General features: G+C 34.0%; 1 protein-coding gene across 1 annotated transcript; it reads right to left on the bottom strand.

Annotated features, from left to right (window-relative positions):
• Positions 1 to 5,753: 5,753 nt before the first annotated feature.
• On the bottom strand, positions 5,754 to 18,260 carry LOC123654012. Its single transcript, XM_045589974.1, has 3 exons — positions 17,988 to 18,260; positions 9,020 to 9,121; positions 5,754 to 6,033 (listed from the first exon to the last, which is right to left on the bottom strand). Exons 1-3 carry the CDS (start codon positions 18,167 to 18,169, stop codon positions 5,832 to 5,834), a joined length of 486 nt encoding a protein of 161 aa, XP_045445930.1. The 5' UTR covers positions 18,170 to 18,260; the 3' UTR covers positions 5,754 to 5,831.
• Between the last annotated feature and the right edge of the window lie 1,613 nt (positions 18,261 to 19,873).

The following is a 19,873-nucleotide window of genomic DNA, read 5'->3' as shown; positions in this document are numbered from 1 at the left end:
TAACCAATTACAATGAAACGTCACTTAATATAACTAATCACAATGAAGTATCACTCAACCGGCGTACGCAGTGTGAACCGCAACACGTGACCGTACACATCGACAGCAGTAAAATCCTGGAGAGACCCTAAAATACTTCAGAATGGTCGGTCAGCATTTGTCATCATCAATGCTCTAAAGCATTCTAAAATGTTCTCAATTAATCTGAAATATTATAGAATAATGAAATTAAATTCAAAGGCTCTAAGACTATTTAAAATAATTGATTATCATCTAGAATGCTCCCAAATGATTAAGAATATTTTATACTAATCCAAAATGAACACCGATAATATGAAGTGGATTACCATTTTTCCTTTATTTTGTTTCTTCTTTTCTTTTTTGATAGTAGTATTAGGTAAAACAGATCAAACGTTGTCAACGCGACTTTTTCACACGGTCTTATATACAGATCATGAAACTAAGCCCAATTTCAGCGACGAGAGATTAGTACGATAATTTCATAACTTTTCGTTAGCGTTAATGCCGCGGTACGTCACTGCTATCGATGTGTGCGGTCACATGGTTCGGTGCGCACTGCGTTTATTTAGTTAAATTGAATTATATTTCCTAAAATAGGCTTACAGAGCACTATTTCGAAGTTGGCATGATAAATCACTACATAGTATAAAACAAAGTCGCTTCCCGCTGTCTATGTGCGTAGATCTTTAAAACTACGCAACAGATTTTGATGCGGTTTTCTTTAGTAAATAGAGTGATTCCAGATGAAGGTTTATATGTATAAGACATGCTTAATATAGTAGAGGAATACTGTTATGTTTCTAACGTGATGTCGTAAATAAACACTTTTTTTGGGCTTACATTGGAAATATTTATTTTATATTTTATATTTAGCATCAGCATTACACCCGTGCGAAGCCGGAGCGGGTCGCCAGTTAATGCTAATTATTAAAAGCGAAAATCTTATTTCACTTTAAAAAATTCCAAGTAACCTTTCACGCGGTCCTATGAAGGTACTTGGCATTTGCATGCCTATTTAAACGCAAGTATATCCTAATCAGCCCCTTACCTTATATTTTATAATTTATCTAATAAATTGATAATATTAATGCTTACCTTTTGCTGACTATATTCAATAATAATATACCTACTTGTTATTGGAAACTAATTTCGTTAAGTAAACATTAAGTTAATTATATTCCTTTCCTCGAACAACCTCTTAAATCCTTTCCAATCCGGCTTTCGGAGGGGCCATAGCACGGTTACTGCTCTTGTCAAAATTTCTGACGACATTAGACATGCTATGGATAACCGAAGTCTTACAGTGTTGGCATTACTTGACTTCAGTAATGCCTTCAACACTGTGGATTTCGATATTTTGCTTTCTGTCTTGCGTTCCTTTAATATATTTCCACCGGTTATTGATTGGTTTCACAGTTACTTGTATGGGCGCCGGTAACGGTTGCGAGTTCAAGATACTTTCTCTGACTGGCCTAACGTCGTTGCCGGCGTACCGCAAGGTGGCGTGTTGTCTCCTCTCTTATTTTCTTTATTTATTAATTCAATCAGCAAAAACATTTCTTCTCTCTACCACCTGTATGCGGACGATCTTCAAATTTATACCCATTCTAAGCTGGCTGATTTACCCTCAGGTATCAATCAACTTAATAATGACTTAAATAACATTTACAAATGGAGCAACTCGTTCGGGTTAAAAGTCAATCCTTCAAAGTCCCAGGTCATTATTGTGGGTTGTGAGTAGTCCAAAGTTGATTAGTTGTATAGACTGGTCACTTATACCACCTGTAGTTTTTAACAATACAATTCTGAACTACAGCAAGAATGTTAAGAATTTGGGAGTAACTCTAGATCAGTTTCTCTCCTGGTCACCTCAATTAACTGAACTTACTAGAAAGATATTTGCAGCCGTCGGGTCACTTCGTCGTCTTCAGTTCTTTTTTCCTTTGCCTACTAAAATTGCACTAGCCCAAGCACTCCTTTTGCCGATTCTTGACTATGCAGATGCACGTTTCTTAGATCTTACAGAGGAGCAACTGAATAAGCTTGAGCGACTCCAGAATCTTTGTATAAGATTCGTATTTGGGCTTCGCAAATACGACCACGTCTCCGATTTCCACAAGAAACTCAAGTGGCTCCCGATTCGTTTTCGCAGGAATACTCATGTACTTTCCCTACTTTACTGTGTACTTTTCAATCCTGATGCCCCTCAATATCTTAAAGAACGGTTCACGTATCTTTGCAATTCCCATGAACGTTCCCTTAGATCTGATTTCAATTTACTTCTAAAAGTTCCTTCCCATAAATCCTCCTTCTATTCAAATTCCTTCACTGCTAAAGCTGTCCGCCTTTGGAATTCTCTTCCGCTTTCAATAAGACGTGCTTCTACTCCAGCCTGTTTTAAGCAACGTTTAAAGAAGTACTATATGTCCCTTAACATACAATAATATTCAGAATTTTAACATGCATATTTTATATTATCAATATATATTTTACAATTATACACTTATATTAATACTATTTTGATTATTTATGTATGGATTTTTGTACTTATATGTCTATGTGTATGAATCACTATTTTTTTATTCATCCTTAAGGAGTTACAATAGTACACTTCCTATCTGTCACTACTATATCATGTCCTATGCCCAAAGGTTATCTGGAAGAAATCGCTCTTCTGCGATAAGATCGCCTTTGTACATCTTTTTTTTTGTAATTACTACTGTTTGTTTATATTTTGGTGTACAATAAAGAATATATTATTATTATTATTATTATTATTAAGACTTGCCCAAGTGTTGAGAGTCACTAAAATTACTAATTAGAGGAGGTGTGTCAATATGTTCATTATACCAATTTATTGCTAATTTATTACTGATTTGGCATTACTAAAGTCAAGGTGAGATATTCTATTATACGGTAAAATTATACTACTTTTAAAGGTTTTAATTTAATAAAAATCATTAAGCTATTATTATTTCCTATACTTATTATAATTTGATGCCACGCACTGTTGCCACTCTTTTCAAACTCCTGCGCGGCTTGACGGTGCGGTGCGGGGATTCCCGCGCGTCGATTCTTCTATGCTTCTATTGATAAAATATAGATATATATAATGTGTGTATTTTTTTATCTGAAAGCCACCTGCAATTCCTACATTCAACGAGCTTTTGCAAAGTTACAAGAATTGTGAGTGCGTTGACGTCCTAATTAGTAGTAAGATCTATAACCTATATAGCATATAGTTAATAGTAGTTTATGCAACTGTCATATAATGAAGGGTATTAAAACACGAGTGTGAGTTTATGAAACGAGCGCAGCGAGTTTCATAATAGTAACGAGTATTTTAATACCCGTGTTATATGCAGTTGCATACACTACTTTATCTTCACTAATGCAATTAATCAAACAACAAGAGTAAAAGCTGACAATAGTTTATTTATAATAATTGTTCAAATTTTGGATGGTACAATTTTGAAAGTTAATGTTAATTATTGATCCAACAGCTGTAGCGGTCGCGGGGCAAGCAGTAGAGCTCGTAGACGGAGTCGGAATAAGTTATTATATTCATTTTCATATAATTTTCTAGATTTTTCTGGCAAAAGATTGTGAGTTAATTTTGTTGCCAATTCTAGAATATCCGGAGGCGTACAAATATCATCGTCGCTATCCATTTTTAACTTTTAATTTATTAAATTAAATTCACGCGTACGTGTATTGTCACAGTGATTTTGCCGCCATTAAAATCTAACCAATGAGAGCGCAGCTGCGCGCATGCGCGCGATGTTATAATGAGATTTTACGATATCGATGTGGATATTATACCATCATGTGAAATTGCTTAAATTGAGTGTTTTGTTGTCTGCGCTAAAACAGTAGTAATTGTAAGTCAAGTATTGGAAACATAAGTAGAATGTTACAACATTAGTGTAGATAAAATATTTTTTTGGTTTGGGTTTTGAAGCTTAGTGATCTGTCAAACAGACTAGCTCAGTAAGACAATATGGTGTATATTTAACAAAGATTTTTATAGATTTCTCTAGTTTGTCTACTATTGTCTATTGTTTATTATTAATTGAGTTTTTTATATTTATGGTTTATATTTTGAAAGTATAGTATTTCAAAAATATACAGTTAAAATTTGGTGACGATTTTTCACTATTTCATGTTGTAAAACCTATTTAAAAAGTCAGCGCCAAAGCAGGAGGTGATCGAACCGGTCGGCCCAGAGAGTAATTCTGTTGTTTGGTGGAACGTAATACGCATCTTCTTAGGTTTCTTTACCTGAATTGCAGTTACGGGAAATATTTTACTTTCGGGAGCTGAAAAAACTGAAGAAATTGAAGATTTTGAAACGACTGAGGGTATACTATAATGGTGTTGGAACAGCTGATTAATATCGTAAATATACAAGTTAATTTTCTTGTGAATATCTAGGCTATCTAGCTATCGCAGGACGAAAAATTTTTGCGTTGAATATTTTTTTTTACATGCAAAACGTGATTAAAAAATAGAAATTTTCGGACAAATTTTAACGCCATTTCTTATTTTTTTTTTCATTTTATGCCCCGCGATAGCTTTATTTATAATAATTAAAAATCCGTTTTGTTTTTTTTATTTCAGACCCATAGAAGAGCTAGGTAAATCATCGCGCGCCGCCCAGGTTTTTTTCTTAAGGCGACTGACTTCAACGCCATCTTTAAAATAGTTAGGTAATATAATTTTTTTTTGTAATAATGATTTTTGTATACTTAAATAGTAATAAAATAGCCCTTTACAAGTTTCAAAAGTTTTGGTTGTTATTTAACAATTTTTTTTTTGTAAAAACTCATGTACCATATTCTGAGCTTCTAGACTCTTAAGTTAATTAATATTATTTACTTATTTTGCTTACATATACCAAGTGTAATTACTCCACACACATTATTACATAAGTTGCTTGTTAATATTATATCTATATACACTTACTCTATATATCTAGAGTACTAAATTTGGCTGTGGGTATTAGTGCAAGATTAATGTAACTAAACTTCTGGTTAAACAAAAAAATTATACTACTATTTTTTAATATCTTATTAAGTCTTAAATCAAATCGTTGGATATAAACACAGTTTGCCAAAATTTTTAAGTTTTAGCCTTATAAACCTAAAAATATATCTATATACTAGCGGACCCGGCAGACTTTGTCCTGCCCGGAAAACAGCTAGCAATTTTGATTGCTAACATACCGATAGCAGCGCCACCTACCGGGTCCAATTGAGATAAAAGCTATCATATCTTCCAAGTTAGACCAAATTACAGATGCTTACAAAACTTGATAAAAATTGGTTCAGTAATTTCAGAGTTACATACCGATAGCAGCGCCACCTATCGGGTCCAATTGAGATAAAAACTACCATATTTTCCAAGTTAGACCAAATTACAGATGCTAGTAGTTTCGGAGTTACATACATTTATTAATAATATTTCTAGCATCATTGTGTTCCCCATCGAATGCTCGGAATTATGTTCGGAAAGGAACCCATAGATTGAAAAAGAAGAAAAAAAATTCTTCTATGTTAAGTTATTAGTCGATCTTAAACTTTTTCAAAATAAAGATAATCATAAAGTAAAGTATGCTTTACAATGATTTATTATAATTCGACGATTTGCCTGAGACAGACAATACGCCAGCAAAACACAATACAAAATACAGTCACGTGATCGGCTCATTGATAAAATAAAAATAAAAAATAATTAGCGAAAAATATTTTTACTAAGAATTTTATATCTGCCTGAAACCATTGTTATTGATATTTTGATAAATTGTTACATTAAAAAATTTTGCGACAAATACCAAGTGCATCAGGTTTGTACCCTTGTGGACATTGATTCGGAATGCTTATTATATTTTTCCCTGTCAAGTTATCTTCAGATAAGTCTTTTGCTTCACTTTCTTCTGTCTGCCTTGGGTTTCGATTGTGAGACAGTCGTGTCCATAGTTCTTTTAAAAATATTTCAGCAAGCTTCGATTCACTGAAAAAAATAAATAAAAAATGAGCACTTCATTGTTAACTATTTTGCTTATATCTTCAATAATAATAATAATAAAAAACTGAAATAATTGAAATCTATTGGTGTAATTTGATAATTCTATGGTTTATTTTTGTGTTACCCACACATTAGGAAATTCTAAAATAGGTCGCTTAGACTGAATATAAAAATCATCATATCAAAATTTCGATCTGCGGTTACTTCGTTCCATAGCGTAATTGGCTAAAGCACCGACACGGTAAGTCGGAGATGCAGGTTCGATCTCCGCTGGAACAGTTAATTTTTGATATGATATTAAAAATTGTTTAGTAACTTGATAATTATAAATATGATGATAACAATTTATTATGGTAATATTATTATGGTACTATGTAAATTGCCTTCTCACTCACTCAATTCTCAGTCACTTCTTATTGGTCTCTTTAGTTGCAATAGTTTCAAACGTCAGTTTAATCTATACATATAATAAAATAGTAGGAAAGTCAAAACTGTACATTGAATGTTTTTTTAAAAGAATACTTGGGGTGTGATCTACAATTGATATCGAAGCCAAAAATATAGTTTTTAGAATTTTTGTCTGTTTGTCTGTGTGTATGTCCGGGATAAACTTAAAAAGTACCGGATTTATTTCCTTCAAATTTGGCACGAATATTATTAAGAAGTCGGGTCAACATATAGGCTACATATTATCGTGCCTATATATCCACCTCCGGCCATATCACCTACCGGGAACGAGCAGTGAACCTTTATTTCCTCAACACATTCTGTAATAACGTGTAATCTAACGACGCACATTTGAATGTTGTTGTTATTATGTTAATAACCATGCTATAAGCTAGTTTCACACTGTAAAAATCACGCAATAAAAGTAACTAAGCCGATATATGAGATTTTTCTGTAGATATGAAATGTAAAGAAGAAACGGGTAAATGAATATTATTTTAAAAGGTATAATCGTAGGTATTTTTGGTGCTGTATAGCGTTCACGTAGACGACGTCGTGGGCAGCAGCTAGTTTTTAATAAAATATATACGTTTATATAACAACGACAAAAGAGATTATTTACACGTGACAAAGACATGATGAAAATTATTATCGCTTCGCTTCAGCCTTTAATATTCCACTGCTAAACATAAGCCTCTTTCCCCATGCAGGAGAAGGATCAGAGCTTATTCCTCCACTCTGCTTCAATGCGAGTTGGCAGATATATTACCTACTACGAATATATGTAACTATCGCTATCAGGTGTACATGGTAACAACTGGGACCGACGGCGACTCACAAAGACTGCACAAATACCCAGAACATGGAAAACATATGTATATATGGCCAATACAAATGTTGGTCATGTGCGAGGATTGAACCCGCAACCAGCGCTGTGACCGTTGCGCCAACGCGTCATGTCGCCGTCGAAAATTATTATAATAATTATACACTATTTATTAACAGCCATTCTGGTGTTGTGTGGTTCGCGAAGGCGTCTAAGCACCGGTTCGATTCCCGTAATGTGGATATTTGTATTTATATAAATACTAGCTATGCCCGCGACTTCGTTCAGTTCACGAAAAAATTTCAGTTCGCAGAGTTATAAAATAAATAAATTTCTAAAATAAAAGTAGCCTACGTTACTCCTTACTATATTAGCTATCTGCCAGTGAAAGTCACATTAAAATCGTTCCAACCATTTCAGAGATTAGTCGGAACAAACAGACACAGACAACAATTGCGAAAAATGTTATTTTGGTCTATGTACTGTGTATACTTACATCCACATACATTTAGTAAAAAGCGGTTATTTTAATATTACAAACAGACACTCCAATTTTATTTATTTGTATAAATGTATAGATTAGTTTCCGCTCTGAGTATTTGTTCTTGTGGGTCTCATGCCCTGGGAGTGCACGTAAAACTGTTTGGGAGTATACTATTAATAGTAGGGAATATATCCATCAGCCCGCAGTGGAACAGCGTGGTGGATTATGCTTTAAACCTCTTCTTACATGAAAAAGCAGCAGTGGAATGCTACGGTCTGAATCAATATACTTAATCAAAACAATTGCGCATATACCTACAACTAAAACATAACATTTATCCATTGTAAGAAGGAAGTGTTCGTGTTCTTTTTTGCTCTCTCTACATGTCATCATGTATCTTAAAAAGGACACATTGATTTTCTGATTTGCAAATTTATTAAAACTAGTGGTCACCCAGAGGTCGAAATTCGATCATAATAAAAATTTAAATTAAAGAAAACCAAGACAATATTAAAATAAAGAACCTTTTTTTATTTATTTATTTGAAATTTACACTATTATGTTTTTATGCATAGTTTTAAAAAAAAATTAGCATTTTGCACTGCTTCTCTATATAAACTATATGTGTGCGAAATTTCATACACCTTCGTCCACGCAATTTTCGTAAAAAGTGGTACAAAGTTTTTGCTTCACGTACATATATTTATCGATGTTTACTCGATGTCTAATTTTGTTTTTAAAGCTTTATCGAAATTTTTTGATTCCTTATTATTTTGTTTAAGATGTTAGATTGTATTTCTTTATACATATATCGTATTTTAATTATTATATTATTTACACGTAGGTAACATAAATTAATAACTACACTTAAAGTGAAGCATACGTAAGGCAACACAAATTTATAAATATGAAATGATGCTTCATTTTAGATGGTTATTGACTGAAATTACTGATAATAGCCGATTACAACTGGTAATGGTATCTAAGTTCAGCATCAGCCAACGTTTGTACCCGGTCTGTACGTAACTACGGACCTACTGCTTTGCGTTTACTAGATGTGATGACGTGATATTTTAGAGGAAAGAAGAAAAGTTTAGGAACTTCCTTAATTAATAGGGTTTCCGATGCAATTTGTTTTTAATCAGCCTTTCAGATTATTAGACTGTTGTAACACAAAGAACAAAATAAACTTCTGTTTTATAAGTAAAACTTACGTTAAAGCTCCATTTCTCCATATATCGCGGCATACTCCATTTATCAATACTTGTCCTGGAGGACAGTTCGTTGGTACGGTCACCATATTTCTGCTATCGTACCTAATAAAAAATATTTTATTATAATTATTATTTTATCACAATTATTGTTAAGCACGGTAGAACTACCGCAGAGTAGGTACCTATAATCGGTAGAACTATACTTTTATAAACCGTTGCCTTAGGCTTCTTCCCGTGTCTATCGTCCGGATTGCATGGTCCCGAGGAGGGAGGTGACCTTAGTGTTTGAGAGAGCTTCTCGGAGGTTGCTTATGCGACAGGCCCAAGTTTGGGCAAACGCCGGAGGGTTCTCGGAAGTGCTCAGCGTCCCCGTGATCCCGCCCCAGGCGAAAGGAGGAACACCCCAGGGGTTTTAGTCCGTGCGAATCGGACATAACCCGCGGCTCCGGGCCGTGGGTATCCTTTAGGGATTTCGCCTGGGTAAAAAAAAGGCTTTTTCCCGTAGTAGTAATAATATCAAATAATCTAATAATAAGTTAATAATACCACAGTAAAAACTGGTTAAAACTTTGTGGATAAAGAGAATTTACTGCAGCAAATCTATATTTGCTGCAGTAAATTCTCTTTATCCACAAAGTTTTAACCACTTTTTCAACACAAATTATAAATAGAGTTTACATAGCTTACTAACAAACAAACTCAATACATACTTACATACAGACACACATAACACTCTCCCACACGCAACAAACACACTCTCACAAACTCTCATATACAACAATCTTAACTTAATGTGCTTGCCATCTTACAAACTTAAAGCTAATGTATATTTATTAAATTAATGTATAAGATATACTCGTATATTTCCTGGCACCTATTATTGTATAATAAATAATTACTCGAAGAGAATGGTGCTGATAGCCGAAATACAGGCTATGCCTAGTTCGGTTACATATGCTAATATCATTACTTAATTTCTAAGTTTGTGAAATAAAGATATTATATTATATTAAGTTAAGTTAAATATCTCCTTTGTTCAACAATAAAAGGTTAAATTATAATTGTGTTTGCTCGCAAACGAAAAAAAAAACCGACTTCAATTACATCGAAGAGTAATACAACGTAGATCGACGAAAAAATAGTAATACTTTGTTCGTATTCCATATAACGCGACATTATAAAATTGTAGAATTATATAATGTTCTACTGTTATTTCTAACATTTTGTTAGCGATTGTAGGCAGAAATTTCATACAAGGCCCGTCGTCGATTCGCGCGAAGCGCTGACATCGCTTATTACGGCGGGTTTTTTAGTTGAAGCGGATTTATATTGAATTACGGTTTATGTCTTTTTTATTAAAAATATGTAATGTTCGTGTTTTCACACAGCTCCGATGCACGTCTGGAGTTTACCCCTCCAGATCAACTGTCTAAATAGGCACAAAAAGGCTTACTAGTCTAAGAAATATATTATTACTATATCAAATTGTAAATAAATGAATCCAATAACGCCATCTATCGGAACCTAATTGCGTTATTAGAAAACGTCTGAACGCCATCTCTAACAAGGTCATTCGTTCAGTAGATTTTACTGTTCCATTTTTCATTCCGGGGCCTTAAATGAAAATCGATTCTTAAGGAGAAAACTCCAAAAACAGTCAAGTAAATACGCCATATCAGATATAGCTAAAAAAGTTCGAGTCAAATCTCACTTATATTTAAATGGGACCACATGACAAGCACCACCTATCGATTAAAAAAAGAATCATCGATATCGGTCCACCCAGTAAAATAGTAATGAGGTTAATATAACGTTGGTCGACGTAAAATAGCCAAGTAAATACCCAGTATTAGCGATAACTCAAAAATTAAAAGCTCAAATATATTTATAACGAATAAACTGCTACTCTCTACTCTAGTGGAATATTGTAATTTGATCGATAGTGAACGAAGTAATTTCATTAAATTTTGATAGATGGCGTTGTGGCAAAGTATTGAACATGACCACAGTCGTCTTAACATCGTCATGTAAATACGTGTCATCAAAGATTACTCAAAAATTGCTCATTATATCTCAATCATATTTAAAACGGACGACATGACAAGTATGACCTTTTGATTTATACGAAAAAGATCAAAATCAGTGCACCCAGTAAAAAGATATAACATATAATACAACGTAGGGTGACGAAAAAACCGTCAAGTAAATACGCAATATTAGATATAACTCACAAATTACAAATCAAATCTCAATTAAATTTGAATGGGACCACGAGACGAATAGTAGCTTTTAATTTATATAAGAAACGTCAAAATCGGTGTACCCAGTAAAAAGTTATGAGGTATAATACAACGTAAGGTGACGAAAATAATGTCAAGTAACTACGCGTTATCAAAGATTACTCAAAAAGTAGTAATCAGATCACGATAAAATTTATATGTGACCACATGATAAACATCAGCTTTCGATTAAAGTAAAAATTATCAAAATCGATACACCCAGTAAAAAGTTATTGCGGATTTTCAAGAGTTTCCCTCGATTTCTCTGGGATCCCATCATCAGATCTTGGTTTCCTTATCATGGTACCAAACTAGGGATATCCCCTTTCCAACAAAAAAAGAATTATCAAAATCGGTACACCCAGTAGAAAGTTATGTGGTATAATACAACGTAGGTCGACGAAAAAAGCGTCAAGTAAAAACGCATTATTAGATATAATTCGAAAAGTAGTTGTTAGATCTCAAATAAATTTAAATGGTACCAATCGGCACACACCACCTTTCGATTAAAACAAAATTTGTCGAAATCGGTCTACCTGGTCAAAAGTTCTGATGTAACATACATAAAAAAAAAAAAATACAGTCGAATTGAGAACCTCCTCCTTTTTTGGAAGTCGGTTAAAAAAATAAATACAGTCGAATTGAGAGCCTCCTCCTTTTTTGGAAGTCGGTTAAGAGGAAAGGGTACCGGAGAGACTTTTCAAAAATAGGTATTTGAGTAAAATGTTTCTGTCGCGCCGCATGCCGCTACCGCGCCCCGCACCATCTCCGCTCCGTTTTTTTTATGTGTGACTGTCGTATTGTTAGTGTGCGTGCGCCGGCTATTCAGCTATTAATTGTTGACGATATTTTAGTATTCGCATCTTTCGTTTGTGATTGACTTCGAGTACATAGAGCGCATAGTGCTATTTTTCTGAATTTGGCTTGTTTTATTGAATTTGTTTTGCATCGTATTGCTGAGACTCGGCTTACTATTATTGAATTTCGTAAACTACTTATTATTATGTTTTATTATTTTGACTTGGATACTCTTTGTGACTTGATACATGTCTATATTTTTGTGGGTAATTATCGAAATACTTAGGTACTTTATTTATGAATTAGGTATGTAATTACATGGTTGAGGTGTGTGTAAGAATGGGTAATGAAATACATACATAATTATAGTGTATACATGTAGTACATAGTATAAGTGTAAGTATAGTATATATATGTAATGTAGTACATACATAGTATAAAATGTTTGTCTTAGTACCTATATAATTTGTAATGTCTCATGTTTGTTGCAGTTATTAATACATAGGTATAGGTTATATGTATTAATTAACATATAATTGCGGCGATATAACAATGGTTAAAAATAATATTATGATTTTAAAAAAAAAACAAGAAAAGCCGCCTGCGTGAAGAACAACTATTAAAAAGTCAATTGAAAAGGCTGGAACAAGATAAAAATTCAATAATTACACAAAGATAGCTATATAAATCACACCAATTTCACACATTATGTACACTTACAAAAATCATGAAGGCGACTTTTTCAATTATTATTTTATTTATGTTTTTTTAGTTAGGCAAATTACGTAATCGATTGAATTTTTTTAAAGAGTGGTTAACATGACATAACATAATAATACACTTTATTGTACACCAACAGAAAATAATAATACGTATCAGATTGATTTTTAACCGACTTCCAAAAAAAGGAGGAGGTTCTTAATTCGACTGTATTTTTCTTTTTCTTTTTTTTATATATATGTTACTTCAGATCTTTTGACTGGGTCGACCGAGTTCGACTTGTACGCAAAGGAAAAAAAGCCGACTTCAATTACATCGACATGTAATACAACAAAGGTAGACGAAAATATAGTCAAGTAAATACGCGTTATTAAAGATTACTCAAAAAGTTGTTATCAGATCTCGATGAAATTTAAATATGACTACACGATAAACATCAGCTTTCGATTAAATTAAAAATCATCAAAATCGGTACACCCAGCAAAAAGTTATGCTGTATAATACAACGTAGGTCGACGAAAATAGTCAAGTAAAAACGTATTATTTATATAACTCGAAAAGTTGTTGTTAGATCTCAAATAAACTTAAGTGAGACCAAATGACACACACCACCTTTCGATTAAAAAAAATGTTGAAATCGGTCCACTCAGTCAAAAGTTCTGAAGTAACATACATAAAAAATACAGTTAAATTGAGAGCTTCCTCCTTTTTTGGAAGTCGGTTAAAAATAGAAACCGATTTTACACGTCTATAGAATTCCTAAGTCGACAAGCTTGAACAGTGAAAGATTTAGTATAAAAGAAAGAGGAGTGAGAGGGAAATTCAAGAAGTAAGCTTTCCTCAGAACGAAGACTGCGTTCATTGGAATCACTAAGAAATTTAAATCGTCGTTTTAGATAAGCAGGTACAACAGGGTTAAAAAGAATAGAGTAAAGTAAGTTGAGAATATACGTATTCCCGCAGTAGGGAATTGGGTGCCACTCAGGGCGTAACTACTGCCATATCAGCCGTATCAATGATACGGGGCCCCCTATTTACAGGGTGTTTTTTAAGGTGTGTAAGTAAAAGTTTTGACTGAGGTAGGGCACAGCAGGAATTTCCTGCTCAAAATATGGAGCAGCCCGACTGGGGTAGTACCTCGACCTTACAGAAGATCACAGCAAAATAATACTGTTTTCAAGCAGTATTGTGTTCCTGTTGGTGAGTAAGGTGACCAGAGCTCCTGGGGGGGTTTGGGGATTGGGTCGGCAACGCGCTTGCGATGCTTCTGGTGTTGCAGGCGTCTATAAGCTACGGTAATCGCTTACCATCAGGTGAGCCGTACGATTGTTTGCCGACCTAGTGACATAAAAAAAAAAAAAAAAATAGTAAAATGTTATCCACAATGTCACTTAATCTTGTGAATCCTGGAAAAAAGAATAAAAAAACTGTCATACATACCTATAGAGTTTTCACTTCAGAAATGACTGAAGTCTGAAAAGCAATCCCCTTTTATCCGAGTCAAGCGTGCGCCCAATTGTTGATAACATTCTGCATCGTTTATTTCGGGATTCAGTTAATCATTATGAACAATGAATTAATCTTTTTTATATAAGAATGGGGCACACAAGCAGACGAAGCCATCTGATTTATAACGGCTACCGTCGTCCATGGCCTTTAGAGAAAAGATTTAAACACTAGACGCTTGAAAACCCCCAAATTTTAGCAAGGTCATTCCACACTTTGAATGTACGCGGAAAGAATGCGCACGAAGCTCGCACATTGGTTGCAAACCACTGGTGGATACAATTAGCACCACTAGACTTCTTGACATCGAAAGAATGCAGAACACGACAAACGACACTGCTCATAGTGCACATTACGCATCGCGTGCTCGCACCGTGGAATGCTCGATGGTGATTTTCCCTCATCGTCAAGAGTTGAATTCGACGCAAAAAGAGTGCAAAGAATTTTCGCTTACTTTTTCGCATAATGTGCCAGAGAGCCTTCAGGTTCGCGCAATGATGGAAGTGTAGACTAAAAAACGTTACCTTCGACAGCTTTTGTAAGAAACAAAAGGCAAGGGTTCCATTTGGAAAGCCCAATAGTCTCTCGCCAATTCTGCTGTGTTTGAACTTTGGCCTAGCGATTTACAACCTGTAAGACCTGGAGGCAGCGTTGAATCTCTTCTTCAGGTTATGCGCCTGTGAATCTCCCATATAGATGCGGAAGATTCATAGGAATTCACTAATAGTATTGGCCTCACAGGCTGAAGCGAACGATCCCCCGCATCTATTGCTGCAGGTCAAGGCTAATAACTCTCCAGCTTGGAACTACAAGCTCTTTAAATTAGCTTAAAATCCGAAATTCAAAACATTGATTTCATTAAAGAACTCATGGAATTATTACTGATAAAATTCAATAGCCTTGCATCCAGTTTTTGGGGGGTATTAACTTGATGTTTTTCAAAACTAAAAGTGATAAAAAATTACCTAAGGATTTCGATGGAACAGGAACAGCTACAGCAGACTACACTCACTATTGTCTATTTTAGGAGAAAGTAATAACTTATAATCAATAAATATTTATTTTAATTCAATGCAAGCATTTTTTAATGAGAAATCTTTACCCATTATTTTGCCTGCCCCCCCACTAATTTTGATATAGGGCCCCAAGGTTCCCGGGGTTCCAAGGAATGCTGCGCCAGTGGTGCCACTTGAGTTTTTTACGCAATTCAGAAATATGATTCTATTTGCGAAGTCTAAATACGAATCGCATAGGTACATAGATTCGACCAAATTTAATAATCTGCTCCTTCCTTTCATCCTTACCGATGAAAAAAAACAGAGGAGGTTCTAAAGTCGCCACGTACCTATATTTATTTATCTTTGACCATGCATAACTTTTTACAGAGTATTCCGAAATTGATAAAAAAAAATATATTGGAAAGAGTAAACCCCGAAGTTATTTTTCGCCTAGGAGGCGAGGAAGAAGCGCGGCTCGCAGCTTGCTTGGCATAGGCATGGGAAAGAGCAGAATCCTAATTTTTTTAAACTTTCTTATTGTATTTTTTATTAGTATTACGGTAATAATAATCATAATATACTTTTTTGAAATCCTTGTATTGAGCCCTTTAATTTGATACCAAAAACAAACAACACAGTTATTTACCATAATTATCATTGCTATTTGTTAGCGAAACCCTTCGTTAGCCCAGGTTTGCACAGTGTTACAATAAAAACCGCATATACAAATACGGTTTTATTGTAGTTATGAAAAGAGAAATTATTTAATTTTGTTAATACGAATTTTAGAAAATATCGACTAAAAATTACATCACTAGTGTATCGATATAATTATCGACTATGAGGCATCACTTCGCTGGCGTATATACGTATTGCTTTGACCCTTCCCTCCCCCAGACCTATCCCCCAAAAAGCAAGAAAGGGACAACTGCAGCTCAGACCGTTTTAGGTAGATAATTTTTGACCAAAACAGTGTTTCGTAGTCGACTGTTTTCTCCTCAAAACATGGCAATTTTTTTTTAATATGTACGATTTTTATTTTTGTGTTACCCACAATTAGGAATTCTAAACATTTTTGAATATCATATCAAAAATTGACCGCTCCAGCGGGATTCGAACCCGCGTCTTCGACATACCGTGTCGACGCTCTAGCCAATTAAGCTATGGAACGATATACCCGCTAGAGCGAAACTTTTGATATGATGATTTTTACTTTCGGTTTAAGCGAACCGTGGCGCCGTCTATAGTGAGTTCTTTACAGAGACTCGTAACTATTCAAAGTTTCATATTACAATGAAAATCTTTGACAGGAGACGACACCATGCTATTTTTAATATGTACGATTTTTATTTTTGTGTTACCCACAATTAAAAAATTCATAATTAAAAAAATCATCATATCAAAAGTTTCGCTCTAGCGGGTATATCGTTCCATAGCTTAATTGGCTAGAGCGTCGACACGGTATGTCGAAGACGCGGGTTCGAATCCCGCTGGAGCGGTCAATTTTTGATATGATATTCAAAAATGTTTAGAATTCCTAATTGTGGGTAACACAAAAATAAAAATCGTACATATTAAAAATAGCATGGTGTCGTCTCCTGTCAAAGATTTTCATTGTAATATGAAACTTTGAATAGTTACGAGTCTCTGTAAAGAACTCACTATAGACGGCGCCACGGATTGCTTAAACCGAAAATAAAAATCATCATATCAAAAATTTCGCTCTAGCGGGTACATCGTTCCATAGCTTAATTGGCTAGAGCGTCGACACGGTATGTCGAAGACGCGGGTTCGAATCCCGCTGGAGCGGTCAATTTTTGATATGATATTCAAAAATTTTTTTTTAAATTTAATTTTAGAAAATAAAAGAAGACTTCGGCTATGCCCCTATGTTTTCATTTTTTTGAAAATATGCATATATTTTTTTTAATGAGTGTCTGAAAATGTACAAAAAATTATGCAAAATTTCGAGTTTTTGAAGTCTCCTAATTCCTATGATAATAAGAATATGAAAAAAATCAAAACATAGGGGCATGGTCATGGCAGCAAAGAGTTCTATGTCACAAAAATATTTGATCTAGTGTCATTATCCAGGGAGAAAACAGTCGACTACGTTTGTATGGAGAAAGAGCCGGTACCCTTTCCTCTTAAAAGAAAAACATAAGATACGTATAACAGAAACAATTCTCTTATACGTAGGTATGTAATCAAGTGAATAATATTTATTCATCGATGTGTAGAACCAAAAATTAGTGTTGCAGATATTGATGCAAATATTAAAATTAATTTATTTACCTAAAAACACAAATTACACATTTTCACTTTTTTTTGTAAGTAATTCTAATATTTTTTTCTTTTTGTGTAATGAAAAGTGTTTAGTCATACTTTTACCGTAACAACAAGTATAGTTATTTAAATTAGTGATTTTAAATATAATCGTTCCTGAGTACAGGTAGCTATTACCTCCAGATTAAATTTCGATACTAAACTCTAGCATTTTGAAAATGTAATAATGTAGACATAAAGGGGTTTCTTTATAACACAGACAAATGTTATTCAATTGAAATTAATATATTAAATATGCGTAAGTATAAAGGTTCATATTATCACAGAAAACTTAAATACTTAAATAAATAAGACTGAATTATTACTGCATCAATTACTTACATTTGTAATGATGGCGCTGATGTTACAGAGCCACCTTTCCAAATGTCTCTACATTCGCCATTGATAAGTTCTTGTCCTATTGGACAATTTGGTGGTACCGTTATTACATTCTGTGGATAAATTGCTTTCGATTGCGCAGAAGAGATAAAAATAACACCTAATACTAATACACTCAGGAACATATTTAGTAAAAGCGAACACAAAGTAGTGTGATTGTTAAATGAACTGTGAAGAAAGGTACGTGGATGTATTGTTTAGAACTTAAGTATTAACTTCAATAATTACTTTATCAATTATCTTTAACAGAGTTTAAAGATAAATAAAATAATTGTTTCGATATGCTATCTTATTTTCATATCATGTCGTGGTGAAATCACAAAATAAAGAACATAACAGAAATATTATTTTGTAGCATATTTAATTTTTAACGAAGGATAAAATTTCTTTTATACCTATTAGCGTGTACAAAGGCGTAAAATTCTTATTTTTATTTTTAAAAGACTATATCTTATATATAAAAATGAATCGTAAAATATGTTCGTAAGCGCATAACTCAACAACGCCTGGACCAATTTTACCAATTCTTTTTTTTAAATGTTCGTTGAAGTCCAAGGATGGTTTTCGGGAAAACCCTAAATACAGCCCTTTTCTTTTTTCCATACAAACGTTTTCTCACTAAAATGTAGAGTCAATTTGAACTTTACTACTTTTCAATAAAGTTCATATTAAATTACAAGCACTTACTGTTGTCTAAGCAATGTAGGTGTGTTCCTAATGTCAAAGAGTCAATTTGAACTCTATTATCGCTGCACAAAGTTCAAATTCAATTATATCTATCAAAACAGTGTGCGTGTTCGCGTTGGACGATCTAATGTCGCGTTCCGAAACTCAACAAAAGTGATAATATCGCGAACCCGACCAAATTGAATAGTTAAAAAATGTAAGAGCTATAGATCATTAGTACTGATTTTTATTTTGGTAAGCTTCGTGATATTATTTCTTTTGTTTTAGTTTCGGCACGCGACATAAAATGCATTAGTTTTCAAGTCATTACATTTGTCAAAAATCGCGTTAAAAAGGGTTTTATTATCTTTAATTATTAAGTTAATATCACGTCACGATCAGGCCAAATCGGCGCGATCGGGCACGACGCGTCGCGCCACTCTTAAATACAATCACGTCGGTTAATAACCCGTCTAACTCTATGTTATGTCATTGAGGCACACAATTTTTAAATATTTGTCACCTTTAGGTTCCCACTGTCCCTTTAGATTATTTTCCAATCAGGTTTGAACCCTAAGTTCGCCTCTTAGTTTGAAGCCCTCTAGCAGACATCCCAGTCGGGGTTTTTAAGTGGGTCACAGAAGGGTGGCTAAAGTTCGTGGAAGCGAAGATACTTTGGTCACCCTCAACACCACCTCACACACCACCCTATCATCAGGGTGACGGTTCTGTTCAGGAGAATTTTTTGCGCCGACTATAAAATAGGTAGGAACAAAAAACTTCCACATTCCAAATCTTTTTGACAAAACGAAGTCTGTCGGGTCCGCTAGTATATGCTGCTATGTCCGCTAGTGTATTTTATATATTATTTATTTATTATATATTATTACATAAATAATTTATACACGAAAAATTTTCTTGACATGTCAAAGTCTAAGTCTGCACAGTTTATCAATTGATCTTGAAGAGTTGTTTTAAAATTGAATACGCAGATATACTGTAAACAACTTTCAATTTTGACCTTTATTCCTTTGACTTAAGGACTATTATATTTATCTTCAACATTTACTACGGTAACAAGAGCAAATGACACTTCCGCCGAAGTTGGAGAGTTACTATAGAAACAGATTGCAGAATATTTTTTTCAGATGTTATAGTTCAGT

This window comes from Melitaea cinxia, chromosome 5 (genome assembly GCF_905220565.1).
Source record: "Melitaea cinxia chromosome 5, ilMelCinx1.1, whole genome shotgun sequence".
NCBI classification, from domain to species: Eukaryota; Metazoa; Arthropoda; class Insecta; order Lepidoptera; family Nymphalidae; genus Melitaea; species Melitaea cinxia.
The sequence above is the reverse complement of the archived record's forward strand: the minus strand, read 5'-3'. Positions and strand labels throughout refer to the sequence as shown.

Excerpts from the sequence above, each read along its gene's own strand:
- LOC123654012 (XM_045589974.1), bottom strand. The coding sequence starts at position 18,169 with ATGTTCCTGAGTGTATTAGTATTAGGTGTTATTTTTATCTCTTCTGCG. Across the intron at positions 9,122-17,987 it reads TCAGCGCCATCATTACAAAT|GTACGATAGCAGAAATATGG; the intron begins GTAAGTAATTGA and ends ATTTTTTATTAG. Across the intron at positions 6,034-9,019 it reads TGGAGAAATGGAGCTTTAAC|TGAATCGAAGCTTGCTGAAA; the intron begins GTAAGTTTTACT and ends TATTTTTTTCAG.